This window comes from Mchenga conophoros, linkage group LG7, assembly GCF_057382185.1.
Source record: "Mchenga conophoros isolate Kocher_MC1m ecotype Shallow Benthic linkage group LG7, M_conophoros_male_GT1.1, whole genome shotgun sequence".
Classification (NCBI taxonomy): Eukaryota; Metazoa; Chordata; class Actinopteri; order Cichliformes; family Cichlidae; genus Mchenga; species Mchenga conophoros.
Window position 1 is genome coordinate 50,964,811 of NC_140532.1, and position 26,679 is coordinate 50,991,489.

At 40.7% G+C, this 26,679-nt stretch overlaps 1 protein-coding gene across 7 annotated transcripts in view; it reads left to right on the top strand.

The window, feature by feature from the left end:
* ntng2b (netrin g2b) overlaps window positions 1–25,453 on the top strand; it is a 74,574-nt gene extending 49,121 nt beyond the window's left edge. For 2 of the 7 annotated variants that reach the window (XM_085280013.1, XM_085280014.1), the window contains exons 7-25: window positions 3,728–3,841; window positions 4,015–4,137; window positions 4,454–4,549; window positions 4,722–4,835; window positions 4,970–5,074; window positions 5,262–5,366; window positions 5,447–5,542; window positions 5,632–5,733; window positions 6,662–6,742; window positions 6,847–8,469; window positions 9,649–9,729; window positions 9,914–10,009; window positions 10,170–10,247; window positions 10,365–10,460; window positions 12,780–12,872; window positions 14,006–14,080; window positions 19,076–19,243; window positions 22,889–23,023; window positions 24,131–25,453. In XM_085280013.1, the coding sequence (XP_085136139.1) occupies window positions 3,728–3,841; window positions 4,015–4,137; window positions 4,454–4,549; window positions 4,722–4,835; window positions 4,970–5,074; window positions 5,262–5,366; window positions 5,447–5,542; window positions 5,632–5,733; window positions 6,662–6,742; window positions 6,847–8,469; window positions 9,649–9,729; window positions 9,914–10,009; window positions 10,170–10,247; window positions 10,365–10,460; window positions 12,780–12,872; window positions 14,006–14,080; window positions 19,076–19,243; window positions 22,889–23,023; window positions 24,131–24,354 (3,605 nt within the window). In that variant the 3' untranslated portion in view covers window positions 24,355–25,453. The remainder of the gene's footprint in view (window positions 1–3,727; window positions 3,842–4,014; window positions 4,138–4,453; window positions 4,550–4,721; window positions 4,836–4,969; window positions 5,075–5,261; window positions 5,367–5,446; window positions 5,543–5,631; window positions 5,734–6,661; window positions 6,743–6,846; window positions 8,470–9,648; window positions 9,730–9,913; window positions 10,010–10,169; window positions 10,248–10,364; window positions 10,461–12,779; window positions 12,873–14,005; window positions 14,081–19,075; window positions 19,244–22,888; window positions 23,024–24,130) is intronic. The other 5 variants (XM_085280016.1, XM_085280015.1, XM_085280018.1 and 2 more) reach the window with 5 other exon arrangements.
* The last annotated feature ends 1,226 nt before the right edge of the window (window positions 25,454–26,679 follow it).

The following is a 26,679-nucleotide window of genomic DNA, read 5'->3' on the forward strand; positions in this document are numbered from 1 at the left end:
GATCGTTTTACAGCCAGCGTGATGGGGTTTACAGGGTGTCAAAGTCTTTTAAAATGGGCAATTTTCAGGCCTAACATGCTTTTATACACAAGCTACCATCACTTTTACGCTCACCATTATATCATATGTCTGAAGCCTTGCTCAGTTTAGGTGCTGACAGTGAAATCCACTTAATGTGGGTGAATGAGCGTGTGAGAAGCTACAGAAAGAAACAGAAAGTTGGATTAGTTCGGCCGACATCGTCTTTGCATCATTTAAAGTCACAGAGAGAACTGCAGAGCATCAGAGGATCGGAGACTGAGCCCAAATTTATGTGAACTCACTGCAGCACATTTTTCTTTAAAAAGACTGCCGGAAGCATTGTGCGTAGTGCCGAGATGAAAACGATCCCGTGTCGTTTGGGGTCATTTTCTGCTGGTTTTGGCACAGCGTCAACCTGCCGGTGAGGAAGCAAATGAAGAGCTCCATCACTGTCATGGTTTACTAAGCCCAACTGACTCTTACACATGCCCTTCTTTCAGTCAGCGCGGAGCAAAGGGGGAACACCGAAGGCTCCGGCTGCCAGCGTCTCCTGTCAGATGGTTCGAACTGAGCTGATTGAGATTAATGCCAAGAATGGTTCGGATCACTCCTACCCCCCCAAGGCAGCGCGGGTTACTGAGATTAAATGCGTTTATGCTCACCGCTGTGCTACATCAGCCAGTTGAAACAACTGTGATTCAGAATCCTGCTTTCCCACAAGAGAGTTCATCAGCCGGTGTGTGCGCTCTCTCTCACTCACTCACACAGCTGTGACAGATGTGGGGCCAGAGTAGGACACGAGTAGAGGTAGGCAGGGGTTACTATGATGAGATGTAATGATGGCGCAGTGCCAGTTGTGTGAAACGATCCCGGGTGCTCTGAGAACAGCTGCTGGCGTCCCGTCTCCCTGGAGGCCCTTGGGAGAGGGAGGGATGAAGAGGAGGAGCGATGTGGGCGGGAGATTGCCTGAAGGGGGATGCTCCGCAGGGGAGCGGGGGACGCTTGCAGGATGCCCCTCTCTCTGGGCAAGAACAACTGGAGACGTACATTGCTTGCATGAAAAACACCTCAAGGGGGGGAACACAGATGGAGGCATGCAGGAGAAATGTATTCTCTAGCGGTCTAGTGATCATTAGTCCCTCGATGACGTGCACGGTGTGGTCACATTATGGGATTGGCTATCTGTATTTTTAACCATCTCTGTGGTGGATTTTTTTTTTTTTTTAAATTTATTGAACTGTGCCGCTCTGTGGTGCAGTTAACGGAAAAGGTGTAAGCTGGAGGTGGTTTGATCCACAAACTGAACTAGTTTTACATCTCTCTTCTCTAGCCCTAAGAACTTGAAGCAAAGGATTCTGGGTATGGCATAAACCCCTCTGGGAAAGTGGAATATACAAAGGAAAATGCTCGAAAAAGGAAAAGCAGGAGCGAGTGACAATTATAAATGCAGCAAAAGTGGAATGTGTCTCTGGTATTGATTTGAGATGTTTTGTGTGACTGTGGCAACAGAGAGCACGTTAGATCTAAAAACCAAGGAAATCCACCCATAAGAAGAATTTGCTCCGATATCCATAGCGTCTCATGAATATTCATAGTTCTAGTTTAATATGATAAAAAGACAACAAGAGCAGAGGTGGATCATCCTCCTCCATTATGCGAGGGAACAAAGTGAACGAGTGCAAAAGCAGTCAGAACATTTCATGACATTCAGATAAAAGGAAGTGCATGTCATTTCTTTCACACCCAGAGTGAAAATGTAGTGATGAAGGAGTTTCTCAAGCCTCTCTGACTCTCACAGCTTTTTCCCAAGCCCAGGGCTGAGGCCCCTGATGGGCCAATCCGCTATCTGACAGAGAGAAAGGCAGAGAAGAGGAAAACAAGGTCTCGGAGGAAGAGGGGAAAGCAGGCAGACGATATCAGAAATCTTTACCCACTGCAGTATCAGCCTAATTATAAAGCTCTTATTGTTCAGGTTGTCGAGGATAGGTGCCTGTAAAATAGCTTAACAAGAATGGGCATCCTGTGAGGTAACTGTGTTTGCGGCGTGCCAGTCTCCCACAAGTCTTTCCATGAGACACAAAGCAACAACGTCCTCTGAGCATGGGCAGAAAAGGGAGGAAGAGGAGGAGGAAACAGAGAGAATATTTGAAAAGACGGGTATTTCTTTAACTAAGTGGAGTAAATTACTCGATTTCTTTGAGTGTTCGGTTTTGTGATAGAAATGTGACAGCTCATGATTCTTAACTGAAGCAGAAATATATCTAAATGTCGCTTCTCGCTGACAGGCTGTCATTAAGCTTATCCAAAATGTTGGCTCCAGTACATTTATTTGGTTTTAGGCTTAAAAAGAAACACAATTTAAACCCAAATGCATTATGCAATTAAACAGATTAACTAGCGCTAGCTTAAATTTGCTCAAAGAATTCAAATACTGTAATGTACTTTCGAGTTATATAAATAAAACTGAATTTAATTGAACATGTTTGTTACATTATGTTTAGATTTAGGTTGCATTTGATTTAATATAGAAGGCTGATTCAATAAAAAGTGTTGTAGGTAGGTTTCTGACGATTATTGTGTGAAACTCTTTCAATCAGCTAAAAAATACCTGCGCACCAGCATAGACGGCAGGTGCATTGGCGGAAAACTTCTGCAACATGTTAATTAAAACTCGGTAGGAAGTCACTTTATGAACAAGTTGGTAATTATTTGTACTACTTGATATTTGTATTTCGTCTTCATCGGTTTATATATTTGAATATGTGGGGAAAAACTGTGTAAATTTGTGAAAGATCTTTGCCATGGTGTTGTTGCTAATGAGTATAGGCTATTTTGGTGATGTTTTCTGTGCAGGTAAGAAAAGGGTTGGATAGATGTTATTTATGGTTAGCTTCAGTCTAATGCTTTGGGGTTTTTTTAAATAATATTCTGATTAATGGCACATACATGTGAAATGTGCTAATCACACTTTAAGTTCTGACTGGATGATTGAAACATTTCAGGAGGATGTGTGTGTGTGTTTGTGTGTGTGTGTGTGGTGTTAGTGAAAGTATGGACATTAACTATATACCTGATAAAGGTCAACCAGCCAAAAACCTTGTGTATGGTAGTTATATTTAAATTATAAAAGAAAGTCGTTAAAATGAACATTTAGGTAGCTTTGTTGGATTTCTCAAAAGTGAAATATAGATTAGGTTTCACAGATTGATAAGATAAGACTGTGTTTTTATTAGGTCCTGTGGACTTAATCCCATTGGAAAAGTAAATGAAAACTAACTCAGGCTGATTTTACACTGGGACAGTACAAAAGATGGACATAGTTAGGAAGACGTCACTCTATTTATTTGTGTCCCGTTTTGAAGATTTTTCTTGTAGTCGATAACTTGACGTTTTGACGTTTGTTGGCTTCACTTTCCAGACTAGAAAGCTATAATTCCTTTTACATAATCTGTAACCCAACCGGTAATCCAACCAACCAAATCCAGAAGATTACTTTTAAGTTCATCAGGTGGAATTAAACGAGGGCAATCAGATGCCTTCATTTCTTCTTTTAGTTCTTTCATCTTTTAAGAGGCAACAGAGAAACAGGTTGAATCAAGATGTGACTCTTTATGTATGTTAATTTGATAATTTGGAATAGATCAAATTAATAACTACATCTTGCATTGTTGCTTTTTCTGCAAATGAATATTTTGGATTATGTCAGAAACCCACAAGTCAGAGGAACAGCTGCATGAGACTCATGGCCACAAAGCTACATCTTTGTTTGAGCATGGGGAGAAAACGGAGGAGCATTCAGGAGGAGAAACGGAAAGAAAAGGTATCCCTTGTGTATGAAGTGTAGCGACTGTAGTTAGTAGCTCAGTGTAGTTAGTGGTGTGCATGGTAAGTAGATTGCACTTTGTAACTTAAAGCAAAAAACAAAAACTGTAAACAGTAGAACTGTATTTAAATTTTTGTTTCTTATGTTAATCGTGGTTGTGATGTGTTAAGTCTCCCATGAGTCTGAAAAACATTCACATGAGATTCGTGGCCACAAAACTACTTCCTTGTCTGAACACGGAGCAGGAAGGGAGGAGGAAGATGAGGAAGAAGAAAGAAAATCCAAAGAGACAGGTATCTAGTGGTGGAAAGTACGAAAATCTACAGCATATGTAGATTTATGTACCTTACTTTACTTGTTGTGCAGATGTGCTGTAGACTTAAATGAAACTTGGCAATCCCTAGGTCCCCTAATACATTGGAAATGACAGAGTATTTATCATAAATTCTCCTCATTATTTCAATCACAGCTGTGGCGTTTCAGACCACCACCAGTCTTAGGGACACATACATGACAACCAGAGCTGTAGTTAAAGTGTATAATAGTAGTAGTGTTCGCCATGTGTTACACATCTTCCCGTTAAGTTGATAAAAATATGTGGTGTTTCAGTCTCTCACAAGTCTGAGGAGCTCGTACAGGAAACTCACGGACACGCATCCACAACCCAATCTCAGCACGGGGAAGAGAAGCATGCAGAAAGCAAAGGTACTGCGTTTTGTGCACAGTGGTCCAAATGATGTCATAGTGTTCACAATTCGATTTGGAGATCATAAACAGAAGACTTTTAGCTTCTTTTAAGCAACTTTTACAGTTAAATACTAACATGTTATAGAGGCTTTTGAGGGACGTTTTGTGAATAAAAGCTGTGGTATAACAGTTTCCCACGCATTTGAGGAACACGACGCTCACGGCCACAAAACAACAGCCTCATCTGAGCACGGTGAAAATTCACATGAGGTGGTGCATCGAGAACGAGGAGAAGAACGGAAAGGTGACAGTTCTATATGCACTGTAGTGGCAACTCTGTAGCTAACTGTAGTAAACTTGTAGTGTCCTGACGCAAAACCGCAGAGATGCATTTTTATTTTTATATTTAAACACACATTCATGCCTGTCTTGTGACAGTTTCCCACATGTTTGACGGGCACACACGTGAGACTCACGGCCACAAAACAACAACCTCACCTGAGCATGGCGACGGGCATGAAGACAGAAAAGCTGAAGGGAAAGGTATACAAATGCACTCTTCCTGCTCATGCTAAACAAATGCACTGTAGAATTATATAGCAGTGGGCATAGGCGAGTAAGGAAATATGCAGGTGATAAATGAAAACATGATTTATTTACTACAGAAGCCAGACATGGAAATGTGTCTCAGTTTTGGCTTGTTATGTCAGTGACAATTGTGGTGTTTCAGCTCCCCACAATTTTGTGGAACACGTACACGAGATTCACAGCCGCAAACCAACAACCTCATCTGAGCATGGGGTGGAAAGAAAGGAGGAGGAGAGTGAAAGTAAAGGTATTTTTAGAGCATAGTGGAGACAAAGTCTTTATAGATTTAACATGGGCTTTATTAATAAATTGTGAAAATTGTGTCAGGAGAACACACACACGAGACTCATGGCCACAGAACAACCTCGCATGTGCATGGATGGAGACACGAGGAGAATAATGAAATACATCCTGAAACAACAGGTACTTTATCTTTTATGTTGTAGTGTCACGCGAAACACAGCACACAGAAGAAATACAACTTGTTAACAATAATGACTGTGTTGTGTCAGACCCCCACACATTGGAGGGGCATGTACATGGGGCCCACGGTCACACAACAACAACCTCACCTGAGCACAGACAGCAGGAGCATATGGAAAGAAAACCTGAAGGTAAAGGTATTGTTGAAATCTAGTAGTAGCAGGGGTTTTTTTTTTGATTTAATATAGCATTTTAGCTTAATTTTAGTACTAGTAGCAGTATTTGTATTTATTTATTATAGTTTTTATTATTCTGAAATCAAACCCAATAGCCCGATCATGAATCGAAGCTGTTCTGAAGGTGACTTTTAACCACAAGTTAAAAGTCTCCTTCAGAATAAATATGGCAACTTGCTTTTTTCTTCTGTTCAAGGCAATTGTGGGTTGCCAGTTCCCATTAGTATGTTGAGCTCCAATGTGGGACTCATGGTCATAAAACATCACATGGACATGGGGAGGAGGAGCATGTGGGAAGCAAAGCTGAAAGTCTTAATACACAGTAGTAACAAGTTTCTTTTTAAAACTCAAAAACCTCCTAAAAATTGGGGCCTGGAAGGACTGTATTAAGAAAAATAATTTGAATTTAATGTCTCAGCAGTTAGATTGTGTATTGGTTCATTTAAGATATAGTGCTAAATTTTAAATATAACAGCATAAAAAAATACAAAACAAACTAAATTGGCATTTCAGTTTCCCACCATAATGAGGAACACTTGCATGGGACTCGTGGCCACCAAACCGTATTTGAGCACAGGCATCAGGACAGGAGGTGTATCCACTTTACAGTATATTTAGTGGGAACATGCAGGAAGCAAAGCTGAAAGGACTGGCATTTGGAACTGGGAGGATCATATTCAGAACAATAATTTCAATTTGATGTTTCAGCAGCTGGATTCACAGCAATTAGGTTAAGATAGCTATTCTCCTGAATTTAATATGAATTTATTATACATATTATTATATACATTATACCAACGTATATTCAGATATAATACATTATCTGAATATTAGAAAAAAAACAACAGAAATGTTTCCTGATTATATAAATGTGTTTTGTCAGGCCAACACAAGTCTGAGGAACACATACATGAGGCCCAGAGCCACAATATACCACCTGAGCACAGAACAGCTGAAATTACAGGTACCATATGAATAATCTTCTGCATTATATTTTTGCTAAACAATGGCTAGACTGTTCCCCCGACTTGAAATTCCCAGCTACTATTAATTGTTGTGGTGTTTAAGCCTCCCACAACCCTGATGGATATGTGCATGGTGGACATGCAGAAGAAGCTCATGGCCATAGAGCATCTGAACATGGACATCACAAGCCTGAGGGACATGTGCATGGTGGACATGCAGAAGAAGCACATGGCCAAAGATCTGCATCTGAACATGGACATCACAAGCCTGAGGGACATGTGCATGGTGGACATGTAGAAGAAGCTCATGGCCATAGAGCATCTGAACATGGAGACCACAAGCCTGAGGGACATGTGCATGGTGGACATGTAGAAGAAGCTCATGGCCATAGAGCATCTGAACATGGAGACCACAAGCCTGAGGGACATGTGCATGGGGGACATGTAGAAGAAGCTCACAGCCATAGAGCATCTGAACATGGAGACCACAAGCCTGAGGGACATGTGCATGGTGGACATGCAGAAGAAGCACATGGACAAAGATCTGCATCTGAACATGGACATCACAAGCCTGAGGGACATGTGCATGGGGGACATGTAGAAGAAGCTCATGGCCATAGAGCATCTGAACATGGGCATCACAAGCCTGAGGGACATGTGCATGGGGGACATGTAGAAGAAGCTCATGGCCATAGAGCATCTGAAAATGGACATCACAAGCCTGAGGGACATGTGCATGGGGGACATGTAGAAGAAGCTCATGGCCATAGTGCATCTGAACATGGACATCACAAGCCTGAGGGACATGTGCATGGTGGACATGTAGAAGAAGCTCATGGCCATAGTGCATCTGAACATGGACATCACAAGCCTGAGGGGCGTGTGCATGGGGGACATGTAGAAGAAGCTCATGGCCATAGTGCATCTGAACATGGACATCACAAGCCTGAGGGACATGTGCATGGAGGACATGTAGAAAAAGCTCATGGCCATAGTGCATCTGAACATGGACAACACAAGCCTGAGGGGCATGTGCATGGAGGACATGTAGAAGAAGCTCATGGCCATAGTGCATCTGAACATGGACATCACAAGCCTGAGGGGCATGTGCATGGAGGACATGTAGAAAAAGCTCATGGCCATAGTGCATCTGAACATGGAGACCACAAGCCTGAGAGACATGTGCATGTTGGACATGTAGAAGAAGCTCATGACCACAAACCTACAACTGAACATGGACATCACAAGCCTGAGGGGCATGTGCATGGAGGACATGTAGAAGAAGCTCATGGCCATAGTGCATCTGAACATGGACATCACAAGCCTGAGGGGCATGTGCATGGTGGACAGGTAGAAAAAGCTCATGGCCATAGTGCATCTGAACATGGAGACCACAAGCCTGAGAGACATGTGCATGTTGGACATGTAGAAGAAGCTCATGACCACAAACCTACAACTGAACATGGACATCACAAGCCTGAGGGCCATGTGCGTGGGGGACATTTAGTAGAAGCTATTGGCCACAAACCAACAACTGAACATGGACATCATAACCATGATGGACATGAGCATGGGGGACATGTAGAAGAAGCTCATGGCCATAGAGCATCTGAACATGGACACAACAAGCCTGAGGGACATGTGCATGAAACTCATGGCCACAGAATAACAACCTCATCTGAACATAGACATGGAAGGGAGGAAAGGGGACATACAGAAAGAAAAGGTATCTGATATATTAGGTATGATTAGCAGTGTATTTAATAGTTTAATGTACACTCATTTGACACTTTGTTAGGTATACATTGCAAGTATTGGATTGAACTCCATTTTGCTGTCAGAACTGTATTAATTTTTCCAAGTGCTAAGAGATGTTAGTTCTTATTGACGTGATAGCTTGGAAGCCATTTCAGTGCAGTGTTGTCACAACCAAAAATATCTATCTATCAAACCAGAAAGAGATAATTTGAGCTTCTTGACACTGTTTTCCTTCTGGAGGCAGCCATCAGAAGATAGGTACACTATAGTCAAGTCCATGGATGGTACTCATTTGGAACTGCTGGAACCCTAGGTGTGCCAAGAAAATATCCACTATACCATTAGGTTGAACAGCCTGAACCATTGGTTAAGAAGGATGGATGCATGGTTTCATGTTTCTGTCATGTGAACATTGCAGCAGAAATCAAGACTCATCAGACCAGGCAACATTTTTCCAAACTTCTGTTGGCTAGTTTTGGTGGGCCCTTGTAAAATCAAGCCTCAGTTTCTTGTTTTCAGCTTGCAACGGTTGATTGCTGTGTGGTCTTCTACTGTTGAAGCCAACCAGTTTCAAGCTTTCAAAGTTTTTCTGCTTTCCTTGGTTTTAACAAGTGGTTATTTGAGTTAATGCTGTTCCTATTAGCCCAGGGCAGTCTGGCCATTCTCCTCTGATCTCACCAACAATGTATTTTAGCCCAGAGAACTGTTGCTCTCTGGATAGTTTGGCTTTCTTTGGAACCATTCTCCTGGATTCTCTCCATAAAATCCAGAGATGATTGTGTGACAAAATCCCAGCCGTTTCTGAAATACTCAGGCATCAACAAACATAACTGTCACTTAAATTGCCTTTCTTTCACATTCTGACGCTTGGTTTGAATTTCAGCAGGTCATTTCGATCATGTCTATGTGTTTAAATACATAGAGTTTCTACCATGTGATTGGCTGATCAGATATTTCCATTATTAACAAACAACTCAATGGGTGTAACTAATGAAGTGGCTGGTGAGTGTATATTATTGTACACCTGTACTGTCAGATGATCTTTCTCCATAAATAAAGCATAGCAACCCTTAGAAGAAAATTCCACCTGAATACTGAAAACAGCAGAAATGTTTTTGTCTAATACCAATGGCAATTATTTTGTCAGACTCACACAACTCTGGGGGACACATGTATGGCCACAAAGCTTCATCTGAGCATGGAGAGGTGGAACATACAGACAGACAAGGTATATCTTTTTTAGATATAGGGGTAGTGGTAGTGATCACCCATGTGATGGAAATACGCAGTAGATATACTTTAATTACATTTTTTTTTATGTCAAAAGAGAGAAATGGGGTCTCAGATGTGAGACGAATGTTCCCAAGCTTTAGTTGTTAAACTGTTTGCGTTAATAACAACTGCTGTTTCAGACCACCACGAGTCTCATGGACATGTGCATGAGGCCCATGGCCACATAACAACACATGGACATGGAAGGGAGGAAGAGAGGCATACAGAAAGAAGAGGTATCTGTGACTGGGATTGTTTTACTGCAGTTATAGTTCCTTGTGTAGTACACCTGTACTAACAGTCTTTCTCTATAAAGAAACCTTAGCTAATCTGCTACTGCATATTGGAAATTGTAGAAATGTTTGCATCTAATGTTGATAACAATTATTTTGCCAGTCTCGCACAGCTCTGAGGGACACACACATGGCCACAGAACCTCATCTGAGCATGGCGAGGAGCATACACCCAGGCAAGGTATATAATTTAGATATAGTGGTAGATGTGTTTGGGTAGCTAGTGAGTGAAATATGCAATGGATAAACTTTAATGTTTCCAAGTTTTAGTTATTAAAAGTGACAACGGCTGTTTCAGACCACCACAAGTCTGCCGGACATGTTCATGAGAGTCATGGGCACATGACATTAACAACCTCGGGCATGGGGGAAGAAAGTCATAGAGAAGGAAAAGGTATTTGATGGTGGTCAGTTTGTTAGTTATATAATAAAACATACAGCAGAAAACTTTTCTTACAAGTTAACAATATCACTTGACAAGTATTAAAAATTGGGCAACTTTAAACAGAAGAAATGTATCAAAATTCAAACTAATGGCAGCATCATATTAACTGAGATGACAGAAACTGCAGTAGGACCAAGTAAAGGAACAGAGATCGACATTGTTCAATTAGTATTTTTGTTAGTTGAGGAAAGAGCTATTTTCTTATCCCTTTTTTGGTTTTGATATGACTGTCAACCACATGTGTGACGTGCACTGCACAAAAAGTTAAGGGAACACTGAAAACATGTGAGACGTCAATGGGAAAAAAATCATTCTGGATATCTATACTGATATGGACTGGACTGGGCTGAATTCAAAGACACTCTGACGTCAGATGCATAACATAATGTCCCAGAGATGTTCTATTGGATTTAGATCAGGTGAACGTGGGAGTCAGTCAGTGGTATCAATTCCTTCCTCCTCTAGGAACTGTCTGCATTCTATGTCGGGCATTGTTGTGCACCAGGAGGAATCCAGGACCCACTGCGATAGTGTAGGCTCTGAGAAGGATTGGCAGTCAGAGTGCCATTGCCCGTCCTGTATAGGTCTGTGCGTCACTCCATGGATATCCCTCCCCAAATCGCTCATGCTGAACAATGTTACAGAGTATAACGTTCTCCACAGCTTCTCCAGACCATTTCATGTTTTTCCACATGTGCTCAGGGTGAACCTACTCTTATCCGTAAAAGGGACGGGGCGCTAGCGGTGGAATTGCCAAATCTGCAATTCTGTGGCAAATCCCTGTCAGACTCCACTGTGCCCGTGAGAACAGGGTCCACTAGATGATGTCGGACACCCATGACGTCTGTTTCTGACATCTTCACCAAGGCCTGCTGGGGGTCATATTGTAGGGCACCGGCAATGCTCATCCTGGTAGTCATTGCATAAAGGCGTAGATACTAGTCTTACTGATGGTTTAAGGGCCTTATAGCTAGGCCCTTATCTGCTAGAGTCATGCCCCCCCCTTCAAGGAATCTCCTGAATGCTCCTCAGACTGTGCTGGGAGACAGCAAACAGCTACCTGTGCAACTTCTGTAGGGTCCAGTTATCGCCTCATGCTACCAGTAGTGACACTGACCTAGTCAAATGCAAAACTAATGAGAAAACAGACAGAAAAGATAAGGAGGGAAAATATGTCAATATCTCCACCTGTAAACCATTTCTGTGTTGCTGGGTTGTCTCTGGGTTTCCCCTCTAGTGAACTTGTTGTTAATTTTATTATAACCAAAACAGCTGAAGCTGATTAACAACCCCCTCTGCTACTTAACTCACCAGATCAATATCCCAGAAGTTTACTTAGCTGAGTCTACACTCTGGTTAAAAAGTGTTCCTTTACATTTTGTGAACAGTAAACATGTACATGAGACTTGTGACCACAAAGCCTCCAGCCTCACATGAACAACAGCCGAAAGGAAAGCTATCTATGCTATATGTTGTGCTAGGAATTTCATCATGAAATGTAGCTCATTTTTTCTTGATGTGTCATTCACTCTCCCATAAATTTGAGGGACATGTATGCGAGACTCATGGTCAAAAACAAAAATTTAATTTTACCACGGTCAAGAGAATGAGCATAGCGAAATAAAATTTGAAAAGACATTTTGTTAATATGTAGCCCTTTTGACGTTCACTTGAGTTACACAAGCTAGAAAGAGTATATTACTTGTGATGCAGGCAGTAGAAGAAACTTTCACCATCACTTAACCATGGCAGCCTAAGGTGAAAAATGAAAACTGGAAAAAATAACTAAATATATGTCTTCAGCTACATGATGGCCTGTCTGTCAACATGAACCATAAGGCTAAATTTAAGTCTGTTAGCAAAAGCAGAGCCATTTTTTAATCTTTTTTTTTTATCTAAGACAATGAATGATGCAGAAGGGCTGGACAGAAAAAGCAAATAGCATAAAGGATGGCACAGAAATAAATGGGCAGAGTAGAAAAGGAAGATGAATTTCACACTGAAGATGCTCCTGAAAAAAAGAAAGTGCTGTTTCTGTGTTTTTCCCACATTTTAAACACCGTCGTGTTCTGTCTGATCAACACATTATAATGCAGAAAGAACACATATCGTATTACATTAGAATGCATGAATGGAATCTGCATTAGCAAAGGCTTTTTCCACAAATCTTTTTTTGATTTTTGTAGTCTCTCTGTTTCTTTACAAAAACCTGAGATAATCTGTGCAGCATCAATATAGATTGATTTCTGAGTTGTTGCTCATTTGTAGCACACCATGGCATTGAAAAAGCAGAATGGGAAGTAGTCGGTCGTGAGGAGGATGAAGACAGAGAAGAGGAGAAGCAAAAAGGGAAAAGGCGAGGTGGGATTTTAAATGTGAAATAATCACTCAGTGATTCATCTCTGGTCAGACAAATTTATCGTGATGAGATTAACAGGGCACAATGTCCTGAATTTATAAAAACGTTATAAAAAGCCAGCATGGAAGATACCCCGTGAAATGTAATGACTTTATTCATTTGAGCTCCCTAACAGATTTCATTATCTACATATGAAAATAAAATTATGTGCAATGTTTCATTCGGTCCCTGTCTGGACACAAGATTTGCTAAATATGTCGCAATGTTGTGGATTTTATTCTCTGCCTCTAGTAACTGAAACAGGGTTGTCACCAATTTTCTGCATAGCTTTAAATTTGTTAATACAATATTTACCATAAGTTTACCCAGTTATCTGTTAAAATTTCTATATTAATGTGTATGAAATCGCCCTTGTCCTTTCTTTACTTTGGACCACCAAAGTCTCACCACAGTCTCACTGCAGCACTGTGGTGGGATTAGTGGCTTGTCTTTAGCCTCTGGTATAATGCGAATTTGAATATGATCATTTATTGTGTAACTTTTGTGCACATTTGTTTATAATTAATTGGCAGTGTTTCAGGACCAGATATTAATCTTAAAAGCTAAAAATATGCTTTTAAAAAAAGAACTAAAAGATGATTACCTAAAATGAAAGTTTTTTTTAATTTCAAGTTATTAAACAATAAGGAAATATGCTTGATATATACTGAATATATCCAGTCAGTGTATCCAGTCAATTGCATTTATGTTGGACCAATTCCACAAGATTTTACATTTTGCATTGTACTTATGCAACAAAATTACATGTAAAAGTCAGCTATACCAAGCTGAAGCCAAGTGTGGCATACCTGTACTTTCTTTACTGCATATAAATGCTTGTAAAATCTGCGGTCTGACCAGTGAAGAAACACTGCACTAGATTTTGTCAGCTTTATAGAACAAAGCAATCCCCTTTTTTAAGGTAGGATCTAGTGGGAATCCCTGCCACCTCCTCCAATAAGCACCTCTATAGTACTGACACTGACCTTTAGGGTATACTAGCTCCTGCTGTGTGAAGCTATGGTGCTGTAGATGGCTATAGCACAGTGAATGATCTGGAGCTGACTTTTGAAGAGAGATTGCTTCATCCCTCAAGGGCTGCTGAAACTTTTGATCTCAGGAGAGCCCCAGGCCAAACAGTTGTTTGGGATCATATACGATGATTTCAAAGGTAAGAGACCAACACAAACACAAGGTCTGAAGAACAAGACAGAAAATCTGAGCTTAATTAAATCCTGTGGATTTTGGGTCAGTGAATTGTAAAGTGTTTCTTTGTCATTTCACTAAACTGTTGATGATGCTTTTCAAGTAGAAAACCTGTGGAAGAATCCCCTCCTTTGTATTTTGTCTGGGCTTTTTTTTTTTTTCATTTCACTCATTCTTTCTCTATGCATCTCCTTCGTGGTTGTGTTTATGTGCATGATCAAGGTAAGAATTTGGATTTAAATGTACCATTATTCCACCAATTTTGAAGCTTCTCTGATGCAGGTTGTTTCCTCTCAGTCTTGCAATATAACTGTCGTTTAATGTTAACGGTTCACAATTGATAAATACCTATAAAGCAGCATCTTGACTCATAACGTTCATTTATGGAACAATGTCCCATTGCCTCTCTAGTCTGTGGAGTAATTGGCCATTTATATTTAATTAGGCAGTTCTTCCTCCCACTGCTAGCATGGTTCCCTCAGTGCTGAGAGAGGCACTTTACTGTGCTCCTCTCGCTGGCTTCCTTTAAACCAGCTCATTAATATTTCAGCTGGCATCATCAACCAAACAATAATAAAATAATAATGTGACGGCTGATTAAACAGCTAAACTCCGACTTTTTAATGTGCATTTAAATGTGTATTTGCATAAACATGCCTGGTAAACGCCTCTTTAGAGGACAGTGATGCCTTGCAGCACACCACTGCAGCCAACTTCTAAAGCTTAATAAAACCTTAATTAGGTACGAGTCTCAGCCAAGATAATCGTAAAGAGACTGTCGAGCAACCTCTCCTCTCTTACACCCTTCTGCACAACACAGATCCTACACTAGGTTATAACCGGCTTTTTTTTTTTCTCTCTCTGTGGAAAAATTATCCAGAGATCTTAAACCATTCTCCACATTATCACTTTTTTTCTTCGTTTTGGTTTTAGGGTGCAAAACTTGTAACAAGTCTTAACTTATCAAGTGTACAAGCAAAGGGAGTAAAAACCTGAAATCAAATCCGCTCGAATAATTCATGAATTACAAAGAGAAATTTTAATTAAGATCTCTGATTACGCAGCACTTTATAAAAGGGAATTTAAAACAGTGTGAATGGAAAAACCAACAGTGAAAAGAGGAGGAAGCTGGGCTGCAGTGTAGGACCAAAAATACTCACAACATTTTTTGTTATATTGATTTATATTTACAATATAGAATAATGAAGGAGGAAACGGCATCTGCACATTTATGCACAGCTTGTCCTGGTGTCCACATTGATATAAACATATGATTTTTTTAAGAAGAACAATTAGAAAAATTACACAAATTCAAAACAAAAAAACTTAACTCGAAGTTTAATTAAGAGATCTGAAATCTGTAGACAGCACCTTTCTGCTGGTAGTGCAGGTAGGTAACTTGCACACCTGTGAGGACACAGTTATTGCTGAACAACATAAAAGCTTTGTTGCCAGCCACACATTTTGCAAGGTCCTGATTATTTAAATAAAGAAAGAAGTTGTCAACTACCTGATTACTACAGTGTTGGGTAATGCAGTAATGTAACAAGTTACTGTACATAATTCAGTGATTGTTGTACATTATGTTGTTACTCAGGTTGTAAAGGTTCTTAAGTTATCTGCACGCCGGGAACATGGAAAGACAAAAAAAAAAGCACAAACAAACTTGTGTTTTGTTCCCAATTTTTGTTCACATGCAGGAAATTTGGCATTGAGGTGTGCAACTTTTGAGCATTGGAGAGATCAGCATTACTTTTATAATTACTGCTGAAGTGCAAACTGCATGCAGGATAGAAACAGATGGAATATGCTGAGAAGTATCAGACAGGGTCCTAATGCAAAGCTGGCAAAAAACTCAGATTGATGTTAAAGTTGAGTGCATTTTGACCCGAGCCCAGCAGCCAGACCCTGAACTTTAACAAGCAACAAAGACAGTGATGAGCAGTCAGGCTTTTAGCGTTATTGCCTCCATTTCTACAGTAGAATCACCATGGCAATCATTTTAAGGTCTCTTTGTGCCAGTTTTCATCTTTGCTTTGTCTTTTTGTCTTGTGCTCGTACATAAACACTAAAAGAAAGGTCTTATATGTGTCCTCAGTAGTTACCTGGTAATTACAGTGACAGTATGTTTCAAGTCCTTTACTGGGTAACAGCGAAAGTACTGTAACGAGTAGTTCCCCACAACCACTTGCTAACGAGTAGTTAGCAAGTGGTTGTGGGACTGTTGTTGCAAAGTAAAACTGGTTGCAAAGAGCTACATGGTGCTGCACTGAAAACCTTGCAACTCCTCTGCAAACACTCAACAATTACTCACTTGCACATTATTAAGTTTTGCTCCTGCCCGAGTGTGCTTGGGACCAGCCTGTTTGGCGCCCCGGGCTAACACTCCCTCTGCCCCCCCCCTCACACACACACACACACACACACATAAAGCATATTAAGGATTGTACATTAACATAAGACTGTTGTCGAAATTCACCAGAGAAACACAAACACACACACATATGAAGAGAGAGAGAATATGCATAGTATGCAAACAGCCATAATTCGTCATACAATGAGAACAGGACAAATCAACAATTGACACTGACAAATTAATATTAAAATCTGTAACATAATATATTGTTTGGAGTTTAGTCTGTTACTGTTACTATTTTTACCATTTCTTTTTGGAGCAACTGTAACCCACGTTATTTCCTTAGGGATTAATAAAGTATTCTGATTCTGATTGTTTCAGGATGACCTGCCATTATCCAGTGACACATCTGCTTACCTGTATCTTTTGCTCATTTCTCCTCCTCTTCTTTTCTATTTTTTCTAAACCGAGGACCTGATGGCTTTGAACTTTTCTTGTCCATCTTCCATTGGTTTTCATTTTGCATTCCAGTATGAACACCCATCCCCCAACCCGAGGTCACCACAACATAACCTAACACACCTACACCTTAGTTCACAGATTCGCTTTGTCAAGGGTTTATTTCTGGGATTTCACACAACCCAGGATTCAAATCATGAATACATAATGGGCTTGGATTTACAGCATTATGAATGAAATGTGCTCTATTTGGAAGCAGCTGCCCTCCTCCCCTTTCGACGGCTTGTGTGTGAGACTTTAAATCATCAAACTGTAAATTATAAATTTTAAATTGTTATTGATCCCTTTACCTCCTAAAGTGTATATTTATTTTCTTACTGTTCTTATATTTATTGTTTGTTCACTTGCACTGCTGTAACTGCAGCCTCGTCGTCTCGTCTCTCTATATCCAATCCAATCCAATTTTATCTATAAAGCACCTTAAAATACCCAGCACAGGAACAAAGTGCTGTACAGAAAATAAGTTAAAACAATAGAAAAACAGAAAACACCAAAAATAAATAAATAAAACACATAAAACATAAAATAAAAACAGCCCAATATTAAAACAACAACAAGATAAAACAATATATACTGGACTGTATGTAGCGGAGATGACAATCAAGTTTACTTTGACTTCAGCAGCAAGCTCACTTTTTGCGTATAGAATTTTGAAAAAACATCGGTGCAAATTATGAGTCTGTATCATAATATTGTTGGTTATTAGATGCTGCTCCAGCTAGCCAGAGAATCCTCTCCTGCCAGCGCCGCAAGCAGCAGGCGCACCTCGCAAACAAAGGGCACCCTTACTCCCAGCAAATGGGCGATAGAAAACCGATCGGTGCTTATGCCATTCCCAATATGCGCTGGTTGATGTCGGGGCAGCATGAGTACGAGCAATTCTTTATTTTTATTTTTTTTGCCGATGCCCGTGATGCCGCCCCGGGCAACCGCCCGTGTCGCCCATATCAAAAACCGCTACTGCTTGGGACCAGTCGGCATCTTACATTCAAACAGTGGGTGACTGTAGCAAGATGCTAGCAACCAAAGTAATCAAAATGAGGTTGAACTTGTCCAGAAAGAAAGTGTGTGACTGAGGCACAAGACAGCGGCAAACTAAAGCTTTTATATACTCCAACAATATGGCTTTGAAAAGTTCAGGTGCTAAACTGGCCTGTCTTCAGTCCAAACCCTTCACTCATTAAAACAAAAAAAAATAAATAATAATATGCATGTTATAAAGGAAGCCCTGAACTGCTGAGCAGCTGAATTCGGTATCAATTTGCATCGTCAACATTTTGATCCACCGAGTTCCTAAACTGAGTTTTGTTGATAGAAGACCTGATGCAACATGGGGCAAACCTGACCTTGGTGGGAATTTACACATCGCTGCGTTAAAATTTAAAAAAAATCATCACATTTTAAAAATAAAGAAACAAAGTTTACTGTTCCTATAACGACTTTTTGGTATTTTACACATGCTCCAATAGTTATTCAGATTGACTCGTTGCCGAGGCGTGAACAAAGGCCAGTTTTCCATCAGCCTAACCAGGGTCAGACCATTTTCATATTGTCAAGTGCAGTCTCCAAACACTCACTGTACCACTCACCTCAAACTAATTCCCTTAGTTACTATTCTACAGCTTATAATCTGCTCATTCTGTAACACAATTAAATTCCCAGAGACAATTACCATGCTTGTATTCACACAGCTGCACACATAGCCACAAACACGTGCACACTCACACACACACCCATAGCCAGGATAGTGCAATTCCCATCAGTAATCAGTGCAGCGCAGTGAAGCAGACTCAGCAAACCTGTGAGTGTAGTAATGGAGAGGGAGTGGTCTGTCTTTATTGAACTAATATAGAGTGAGAAAGGAAAGCCATAAAACACACACGGCATCATTTGTTTCTCCACTGACATCTAAAAGTAAAACTTTCAGACATTTTATATAAGCTCAGCTCATTTATCATTTCCTTGTGTCACCCAAAAACACCTCCAAGACTGCAACACCCCCCACCCTCTATCCCATTTCATTCATGAATCTTTTTTTTTCCTACACCTGAGAAGAAATTTGAAATCCACCACTTTTTCTTTCAGACTGCGAGTGCTACGGCCACTCCAATCGCTGCAGCTACATCGACTACCTGAACATCGTCACATGCGTCAGCTGCAAGCACAACACCAGGGGCCAGAACTGCCAACACTGCAGACTGGGATTCTACCGCAACGCCTCTGCCGAACTGGATGATGAGAGCGTCTGCATCGGTGAGTCTGCTGGGAAACGGGCAGAATATGTGGGGGGGGGGGCGCATCGGTACGACAGCAGTGGGTGTGTGTGTGTGTGTGTGTGTGTGTGTGTGACTGACAGTGAAACAGGTAAGAAGATCCATTAGGCGCGTTTAAATTTTCAAACAACAAGATGATGCATCTTAAGTTAAAAACAAAGTTACCAACACTTGGTGGTGTAGCAGTGAAATTTTAATGCGTAGTGTTTAATGCAAATGTTTTTTCAGCGGCACTTTTATAAAACATATTTGCCTATGTTTGCTTTGAATTTAGATAGGACACGATAATTACGGGATTATAGTGCTGTCAGATTCAAGCCGTGTGCGTTTACATCCATATCAGAGAAAAAGTGAAGAAATAGCCTTGTTTTAGACACTTATTCTCAAACTGCAGGGAACATACAGTTCTAACAAAATCTTAAAGCCACTCTAATTGATAGGAACAAACAAAGCAAAGGATGATACGACTACTTGTGATGAAATCTCTGCTTGTTTCAGGGCTTTCTTGCCTTTCAGCGCGGTCTTAAGTAAGTGGAACAGTATACACAGGTGACTGATGTGGCCACTCAAGAAGTTTTTATTGCTTGGAAATCAAAGCTTTGTGAGTTTCTAAGGGCTTTTTCGCTACTATCTTAAAGCTTGGCGGACTACAGTTTGAATAAAAGAAGTCAGACACTGTTCAGCCAGTACTAATGCGAACACCCTCAGGCATCCTTTGAGCTAGAAGCCAACTCTTTAAACTCATATCATGTCTTCTGTTCTACCATGCAAAGCCAAAACAATGAAGAACAGAAACTGTGGGATTATTTTATAACTGTACTGTAAAAAAAAGAATAGTTTTGTATTGTTATTTGCAGTGATATGCAGGATAATGTGTGTTTGTTTTAAAGTCAGTCACATTAAGGGCACGTCCTGATAAGAGGTCACTCTGTTTGCATAGCTGTGGAGCGGAAAATCTGGTGTTGATTTGGATCCATCTCTAGGTGAACTGCAGGGGGTTGGAGGGTAAACTCACTGCGGTCAGGGCACACACAGGGCCAGGCCTTGGAGTCAGCACAAATAAGGTCCCATTAGCTTATCTGCCAGCACACTGGCACACCAAGTGTGGCAACAGAAATCAGTTCAAACTAGCATCTCTAGAGCAAGAAGCCAAACACTGTAAAATACAAATGTGTTTGCACTCAGTCTCCCCACACACATTCACAGATAAAAGCTCCCATACGTCAACCAATACTGATGCACATGACCCACAAACACAGGAATGCCAACCACAGCGCTGTGGTTGTCTTAATCTCAGACTTTTTCCCACTTCTATTAATTTTTAATGCTAAATTTTATAATAAATTACTAAAGGCGATCTCGGGTTTTCTCAAAAGACAAGCTATTGACTTACATCAAATTATGATAGAATCATCAGTTCATCATCAACTCACTGACAAATGTATCCTAAATACGCAGCTCTGCAGTTTGTGAGCCTTTTATCTGCTGCCAGCTGTCACTGATCTCAATATTATTCAAGGATATATGGATTTGGAATCCTAATGACTAGTGGAAATAAAGCAATTTATTAAGAAAAAATAGTATTATGTTTAGTCTATACATATTAATATAGGGCGCCTGTGCACTGACTGACAGCTCTCACATCAGCTCAAGTGAAATGCACTAAATAGACAAATGAACTGAGAGTGTTTTAACCAAACTACAGCAGGCAGGGGAGACTTCACAGCACACTGTGTATATGGAGTATTTTTGTGACTTTGCAGCTGTTTCTCCAGCACAGGCAGTTTGTAACCCAATTTAAAAACTACCTGATAATGGCATTGGGATACATCCATCTTCTTCGGTTCATCTAATTCAGGGTCATAACTGGACTGGAGCCCAGCTGTCATAGGGCAAGAGGTGGGCTATACCCCTGGACAGATTGCCAGTCTATCCCACAGAGGGAGAGACACAACAGCTATAGCCAATTTACAATTACCAGTTAACTTAATGTGCATGTCTTTGAACTATGGGAGGAAGCTGGATCACAGCCTGTAGATTTGAACCCAGGACCTTTTAGCTATGAGGCAGTGGTGCTAACCACCACACTACCATGCTCCCCGCGTTAAAAACTCACACTTTAAGAAGGCTTCTAAAGTTGTTGAAAAATCCTTACCTGCAAGGGTCTTGTGCCATCCTTCAGTTCTTGATATTTTGCTTTCAAGGAGCCAGACATTCTTGTATTTCTTAAAGGTGTCTTCAGCACTAGTTCTCCAGGTTTTCTCACCCATTCGAGCATTTAAAAAGTTACCTAATTCAAGGGAAGAACCAGTGTAGTGTCTACACACAAAAGTTAGCAAAGAACCAAAAGAAACCATTTTAAATTGTATGTTTAGGCACTTTGTTACTAGCAGCCTGTCACAAAACCCCATCATTTGCTCCCATTACTTTAGTTAAATCTACAAATAATGCCAAAAATAATTTTTTTTAAAATATGCAAATAGATGAACACTTGGCATTTTTCAGCATGGTATGCAGTGTGTCTTTAAAAAGAATTGAGGAAACTGGACAAGTGGAGGCTAGAAGTAGAAGTGCCAGGCCTAAAAAAACGATCTATAACAGATGAACAATATCTGAAAATCTTGTCTCTAACAAGTGGGGGGGTGGGGATCCAGTAAAGACCTGACGCAGGACCTGAGAGCTACATCTGGCCCCTCAGTTCATCCATCTACTGTTCAATGAAGCCTCATCAGAAATGGTCTCAGTGGAAGCTGTTAAGAAGCCATTCTTAAGGAAGAGAAACAGGGAGAAAAAGCTGAGGCATGTGTAATTACACAAGAACCATTGAGAGGAGAGAAGAGAGGTGTAACAGTGAGTGTCTACAGCAACCTGCGAAACACAGTGGAGGACCTGTCCTGGTTTCAGGCTGCTTTTCAGCCAGTGATGTTGAGGGTCTTGTCAAAATTGCTGGAATTATGAACACAAAAAAAGTACAGCGAACATCCAAAGGAGAGCTTTGAATGTCCTTCAAGAAGCCTGGAGAACTATTCCTGAAGACTACTACTAAGAAAGTAGAGAGAGCTCAGGCTATTTAGAGAGTAAAGGCGGCTGTACCAAATGTTGACATTTAGTCTCATTAGAATCGTACAAACTCTGTTTTTTCCTTCTATACTCATAATTATATACTGTGCATGTTAGCATATGCATTGAATTTGGAGACAAATCAGAAAATTTGTCTCCAAATTCAATTTGTGCTCTGCTGTTTTAGAATAAATGTTACCTGTGAGATGCCTTTGAAATCATAACAGTTTGGTAGCCCAGACAGGACTACATTGATCACATAATCATGGAGTTTTGCATGAAAAAAGAAAGTAAAGAAAAAACTACACTGAATGTTCAACAAGGTGATACACTGCAGGCTAAACACTAATATATTTCTGGCTGAAAAATTGCCTCAGAGCTCTGAAGATGTTGAACATCAAACACAACTCAGTGGTCTGAATACAAATGTGTAGATTTTGAGCCAAACTCATTTCAAGTCTAGATTAACCCCGCCCCCACCCAAAAAGCAGAAAAAAAATGAAATGAGACAAGCATTTATAACTGACTCGTTCTGTTCTTCTTCTCCACCCTTCTCTTCTTCCAGAGTGTAACTGCAACCAGATGGGCTCTGTTCATGACCGGTGTAACGGCACAGGTTTCTGTCAGTGTAAAGACGGGGCCACGGGGGCCAAATGTGACGACTGTCTGCCAGGATACTACTGGAAGCAAGGCTGTTACCGTGAGTATGGGGATACTGACTTTTGGTGGTTTAAAAAAATTTCGAGTTGAGGAAACGTTGCAGTCTTTCCAGGGCCTTTGCAAGTGCACCATCCATTTAGCTCGTGCAGCTCTGGATGTTGTCCGTTCTCACAGAGGAATAGATCACGTAGCTCATTAGTGACATCAGCCTCTTATTTAATTGATGACCCTGTCGCACCTTAACCCTATTATGGGGAAACGCCTTCCTTATGCCATCTACCATCGAGCCATTGGTCTCAGTCTCAAGTAGACCCAACTACCCACACACACACACACAAAAACAAATGCATCTGTCTGTGAGTTTTTTTATTACAATATGGAACATGCTGCACTAAAAGGCCGTGCAGTTTGTTTTAGCCGTGACATCTTACTCCAGATACTCCCAGGCAACAGAACCAATTATCTTTGGTGTAGTAAAAAAATGTTAGCACATGTAATTACTTCTTGTCACGGAAGCTGGATCCCGTTTCCCCTCAGAACATTTTTAGGTCAAGTATGTTATGTGGTACAGTTACCCAAGTACCTATGGTTCCCGACGATGCTCATTCTTCCAAAAGACTCCTGAACAAATAAAACACATGTTGTGTATTTTCTGCTGGATTTGATACAGTGATTCTGACCTCACCCTGAAAAAGTGCATGCTCAAGAAAAACAGTCAAAGAAAAGGGCTGCAATAACGAAAGTAAAAAAAAGACAGGTGTTACCTGTTGTAGTCCCCGAGGCAAAGACTGGAGAATTTATCTCGGCTCTTTCCTTCCTGCTCTTTCTTTTCTACTTTGTTCTTTCTGCCCTGGATTCCTCTCCTCCTCCCCATTTCTGTTTCTTATCATGTTTTGTCTAACATTGCCCCTTCTATCATCCCCCACCTGTCTCCCTCTTTGCCATACACCTTTCCTTCGTCTTTGTGCTCTTTACTCCCCCACTATCCTTTTACCGCCTGTCATTCTGTCACTTCCCCGCATGCTCTTTATTCACAACTCGTCTCTCCCGTTCACCTTACCTCTGCAAATCCTTCACCCTCCATCCTCTACGCCACTTCCTCCCTATGCTGCACTTTCTATTCTCACTTTTCTTTTCTTTTCTGCAGCTAACGTTTGTGACGAGGAAATGCTCCTGTGCCAGAACGGAGGAACGTGCTACCAGAACCTGAAGTGCATCTGTCCTCCAGAGTTCAAGGGGGTACTGTGCCAACATTCGCGCTGTGAGGCGGGCAAGGACTGCAGCGGCGCTTCTTTGCCGCACCCTTCCACGGCCACCCTGCTGCTCGGCACTCTGCTAACCTACCTGCTGGCCACATTAACGCCCCATTGAGCCACGAAAATCCTCCTCACCCCCCAACTCCGCCCACCCCCCTGCCTCACACCTAAAACATGTGTATATGAGCGTATTTGTGAGGCGACGGGTGACCCAAAATGGGAAGGGGTCGTCCCTGTAATGGACCCAACACTGCAGCACTCTTAAAAGCGCACACGCTCACCGATCACTACTCGACTCCCGTTCCCGTTTCAAACACACATGCGCACTTCACAGGACTGTAATGGCACTGGGTGTACACTCAGGTGTGCGAAGGACAAACAGAGAATAAATATGAGCAACCTCACAGAAAAAAGATGCAGGGGGGGGAAGAAAAATCATACCAACCACTGTTCCCTTTATTCCTAAGCTGGAGCAATGTGCATCAAACCAAAAAGCATAGACAAAAACTTAATCACCACTGTTTCACATCAAAGGGAATGGCTGTTGTTATCACAAGACTTTTCTTTTCTTTTTTTAAATTTCTTCTCTTTCTCGGTTGACTTGCGGATCTCACTTGCAACTGACGTCGAGGGCGTGCGGTCGGGCTCAGAGTGAGGACAAGGCATGTTGACAAGGGTCGAGCGGAGAGGCGCTTGTTTGATCCTATTGCTGAGGCCTACGTAGTATATTAACCAGGTTTCATTTTTTTCTCTTAATCTGAGACTTGATTTTACATTTATTCTATTCCTGCTGCAATTTTTTTTTCTAAAAAAAAAATATATATATCTTCAGTCATTGTATCTAATGTGCCCACTAGCAGTTGCTGAGATTATACATATTATATAATATCCAGGGGGTTATGAATTATAATACATTAGTCACTATTATGGTTGTTATAGGAATGAGTGATTGTTGCCACACTTAGCGAGATTTAATCTTCACACAGTATTCAGGAAGAAGAATTTAACTAATCAGAAGTCTAAAAGAGAGAGAAAAGATATGAACCACGTATCGATATTATATGACATTATTTGAATATTTTTTGTAGAAATTATTTTTGTTTGGAGTTACAATAAATTATAAAAAAAAGAAAAAATACATTTACATCTATTCCAAAAAGAGCATTTTATTACACTGAGTCTAAACCTTGCAGTAAATATGACTGTTAATTTGCCTTCTTGATTGTACTTTTTTTCATTCAGTCGGTGTCCACAGTTACTTGCTATTAATCATCTTCTTTTTCGGGGGGGGGGGGGGGGGGTTAGCAGGCGGAGAGGGGGTGTTACCAAAAAAAAAAAAAAAAGAAAGAAAGAAAAAAGGCATCATTGCAAGTCATTCATTTTATCTATTTTATTCTCTTTGGACATAGTGTTGAATGCTTATTACTACGAACGGATTATTCCGATTTATCCACCGACAGTCTGTCTGACAATCACAAAGAACTGTTTCCTGTCAAGAGAATATAAATTATTTTATTCTGATAAAAGTTGCAAAAGAGTTTTTATATCTGGAAATGCCACTTGCAGATGCAGTGAAAATAAGGGGCTAATTAAAAATCTTTTCCACAGTATAAACACGGTGATTCACGTCAGCCCTGAGTGACCAAGGGACTGACCCTGACGCCAGATCTTCCACTCTTCTCTACATTCAAGGCTACGAGACCTTCATGCGAAAATGTCTTTAAAGCTTCTATTTTATGCAAAACTACAGTTTAATTACACTTATCCCATTGCTGAGTCAGTCGAAGTACAAAGTGGATCAAGATACATGAATGCTGCATTACATTAGGATACAGTGTACATCAAAGATGAAAGCGGGACTAAGCCTGTGAGAAATGACAAGACGGGGATTCTGGTATTACTCCCCTCTGTCTGAGCTGCTGGTAGCTGTATTAGCTATTCTGTGTGTAGGGCTCATCCCCTCAGAGCCTGAACGGTGTCAAGAACTGAGACTTGGGAAGGAATAGTTTATGAATGTAGAACACTGAGAAATGATGTAAGCCCACGTTTCATTGTGGATCAAAGACCAGGTAATAGTCATGCTGAGAAAAAAATGCATTATTGACTGAGTGTACTAGACGCAGTACAAATATCCACCTTGTGAATAAGGAAAACGTGATTAAGTCTGGTTGATAATAAGGTCGGTGATTTGAAACGATAAAGAAGTGCATGACCTTACTAAGTTACTTCGTGAAGTTCAGGACTGTAAAGACAGCGCACGGTATTTTAAATTAAAGAAATACTTTTACATTTTGGAAATAAGCAGATTTGATTTATTAAGAATATATATATCAGCTTCATACTGAAAATACACAGAAAGGTTACAGAGAGAAGGTAGTTAGGTTGGCTTATTAGGCACGTTTGAAGCGCAAGGAAATAGCAAGCCATTGTAAAATAATAC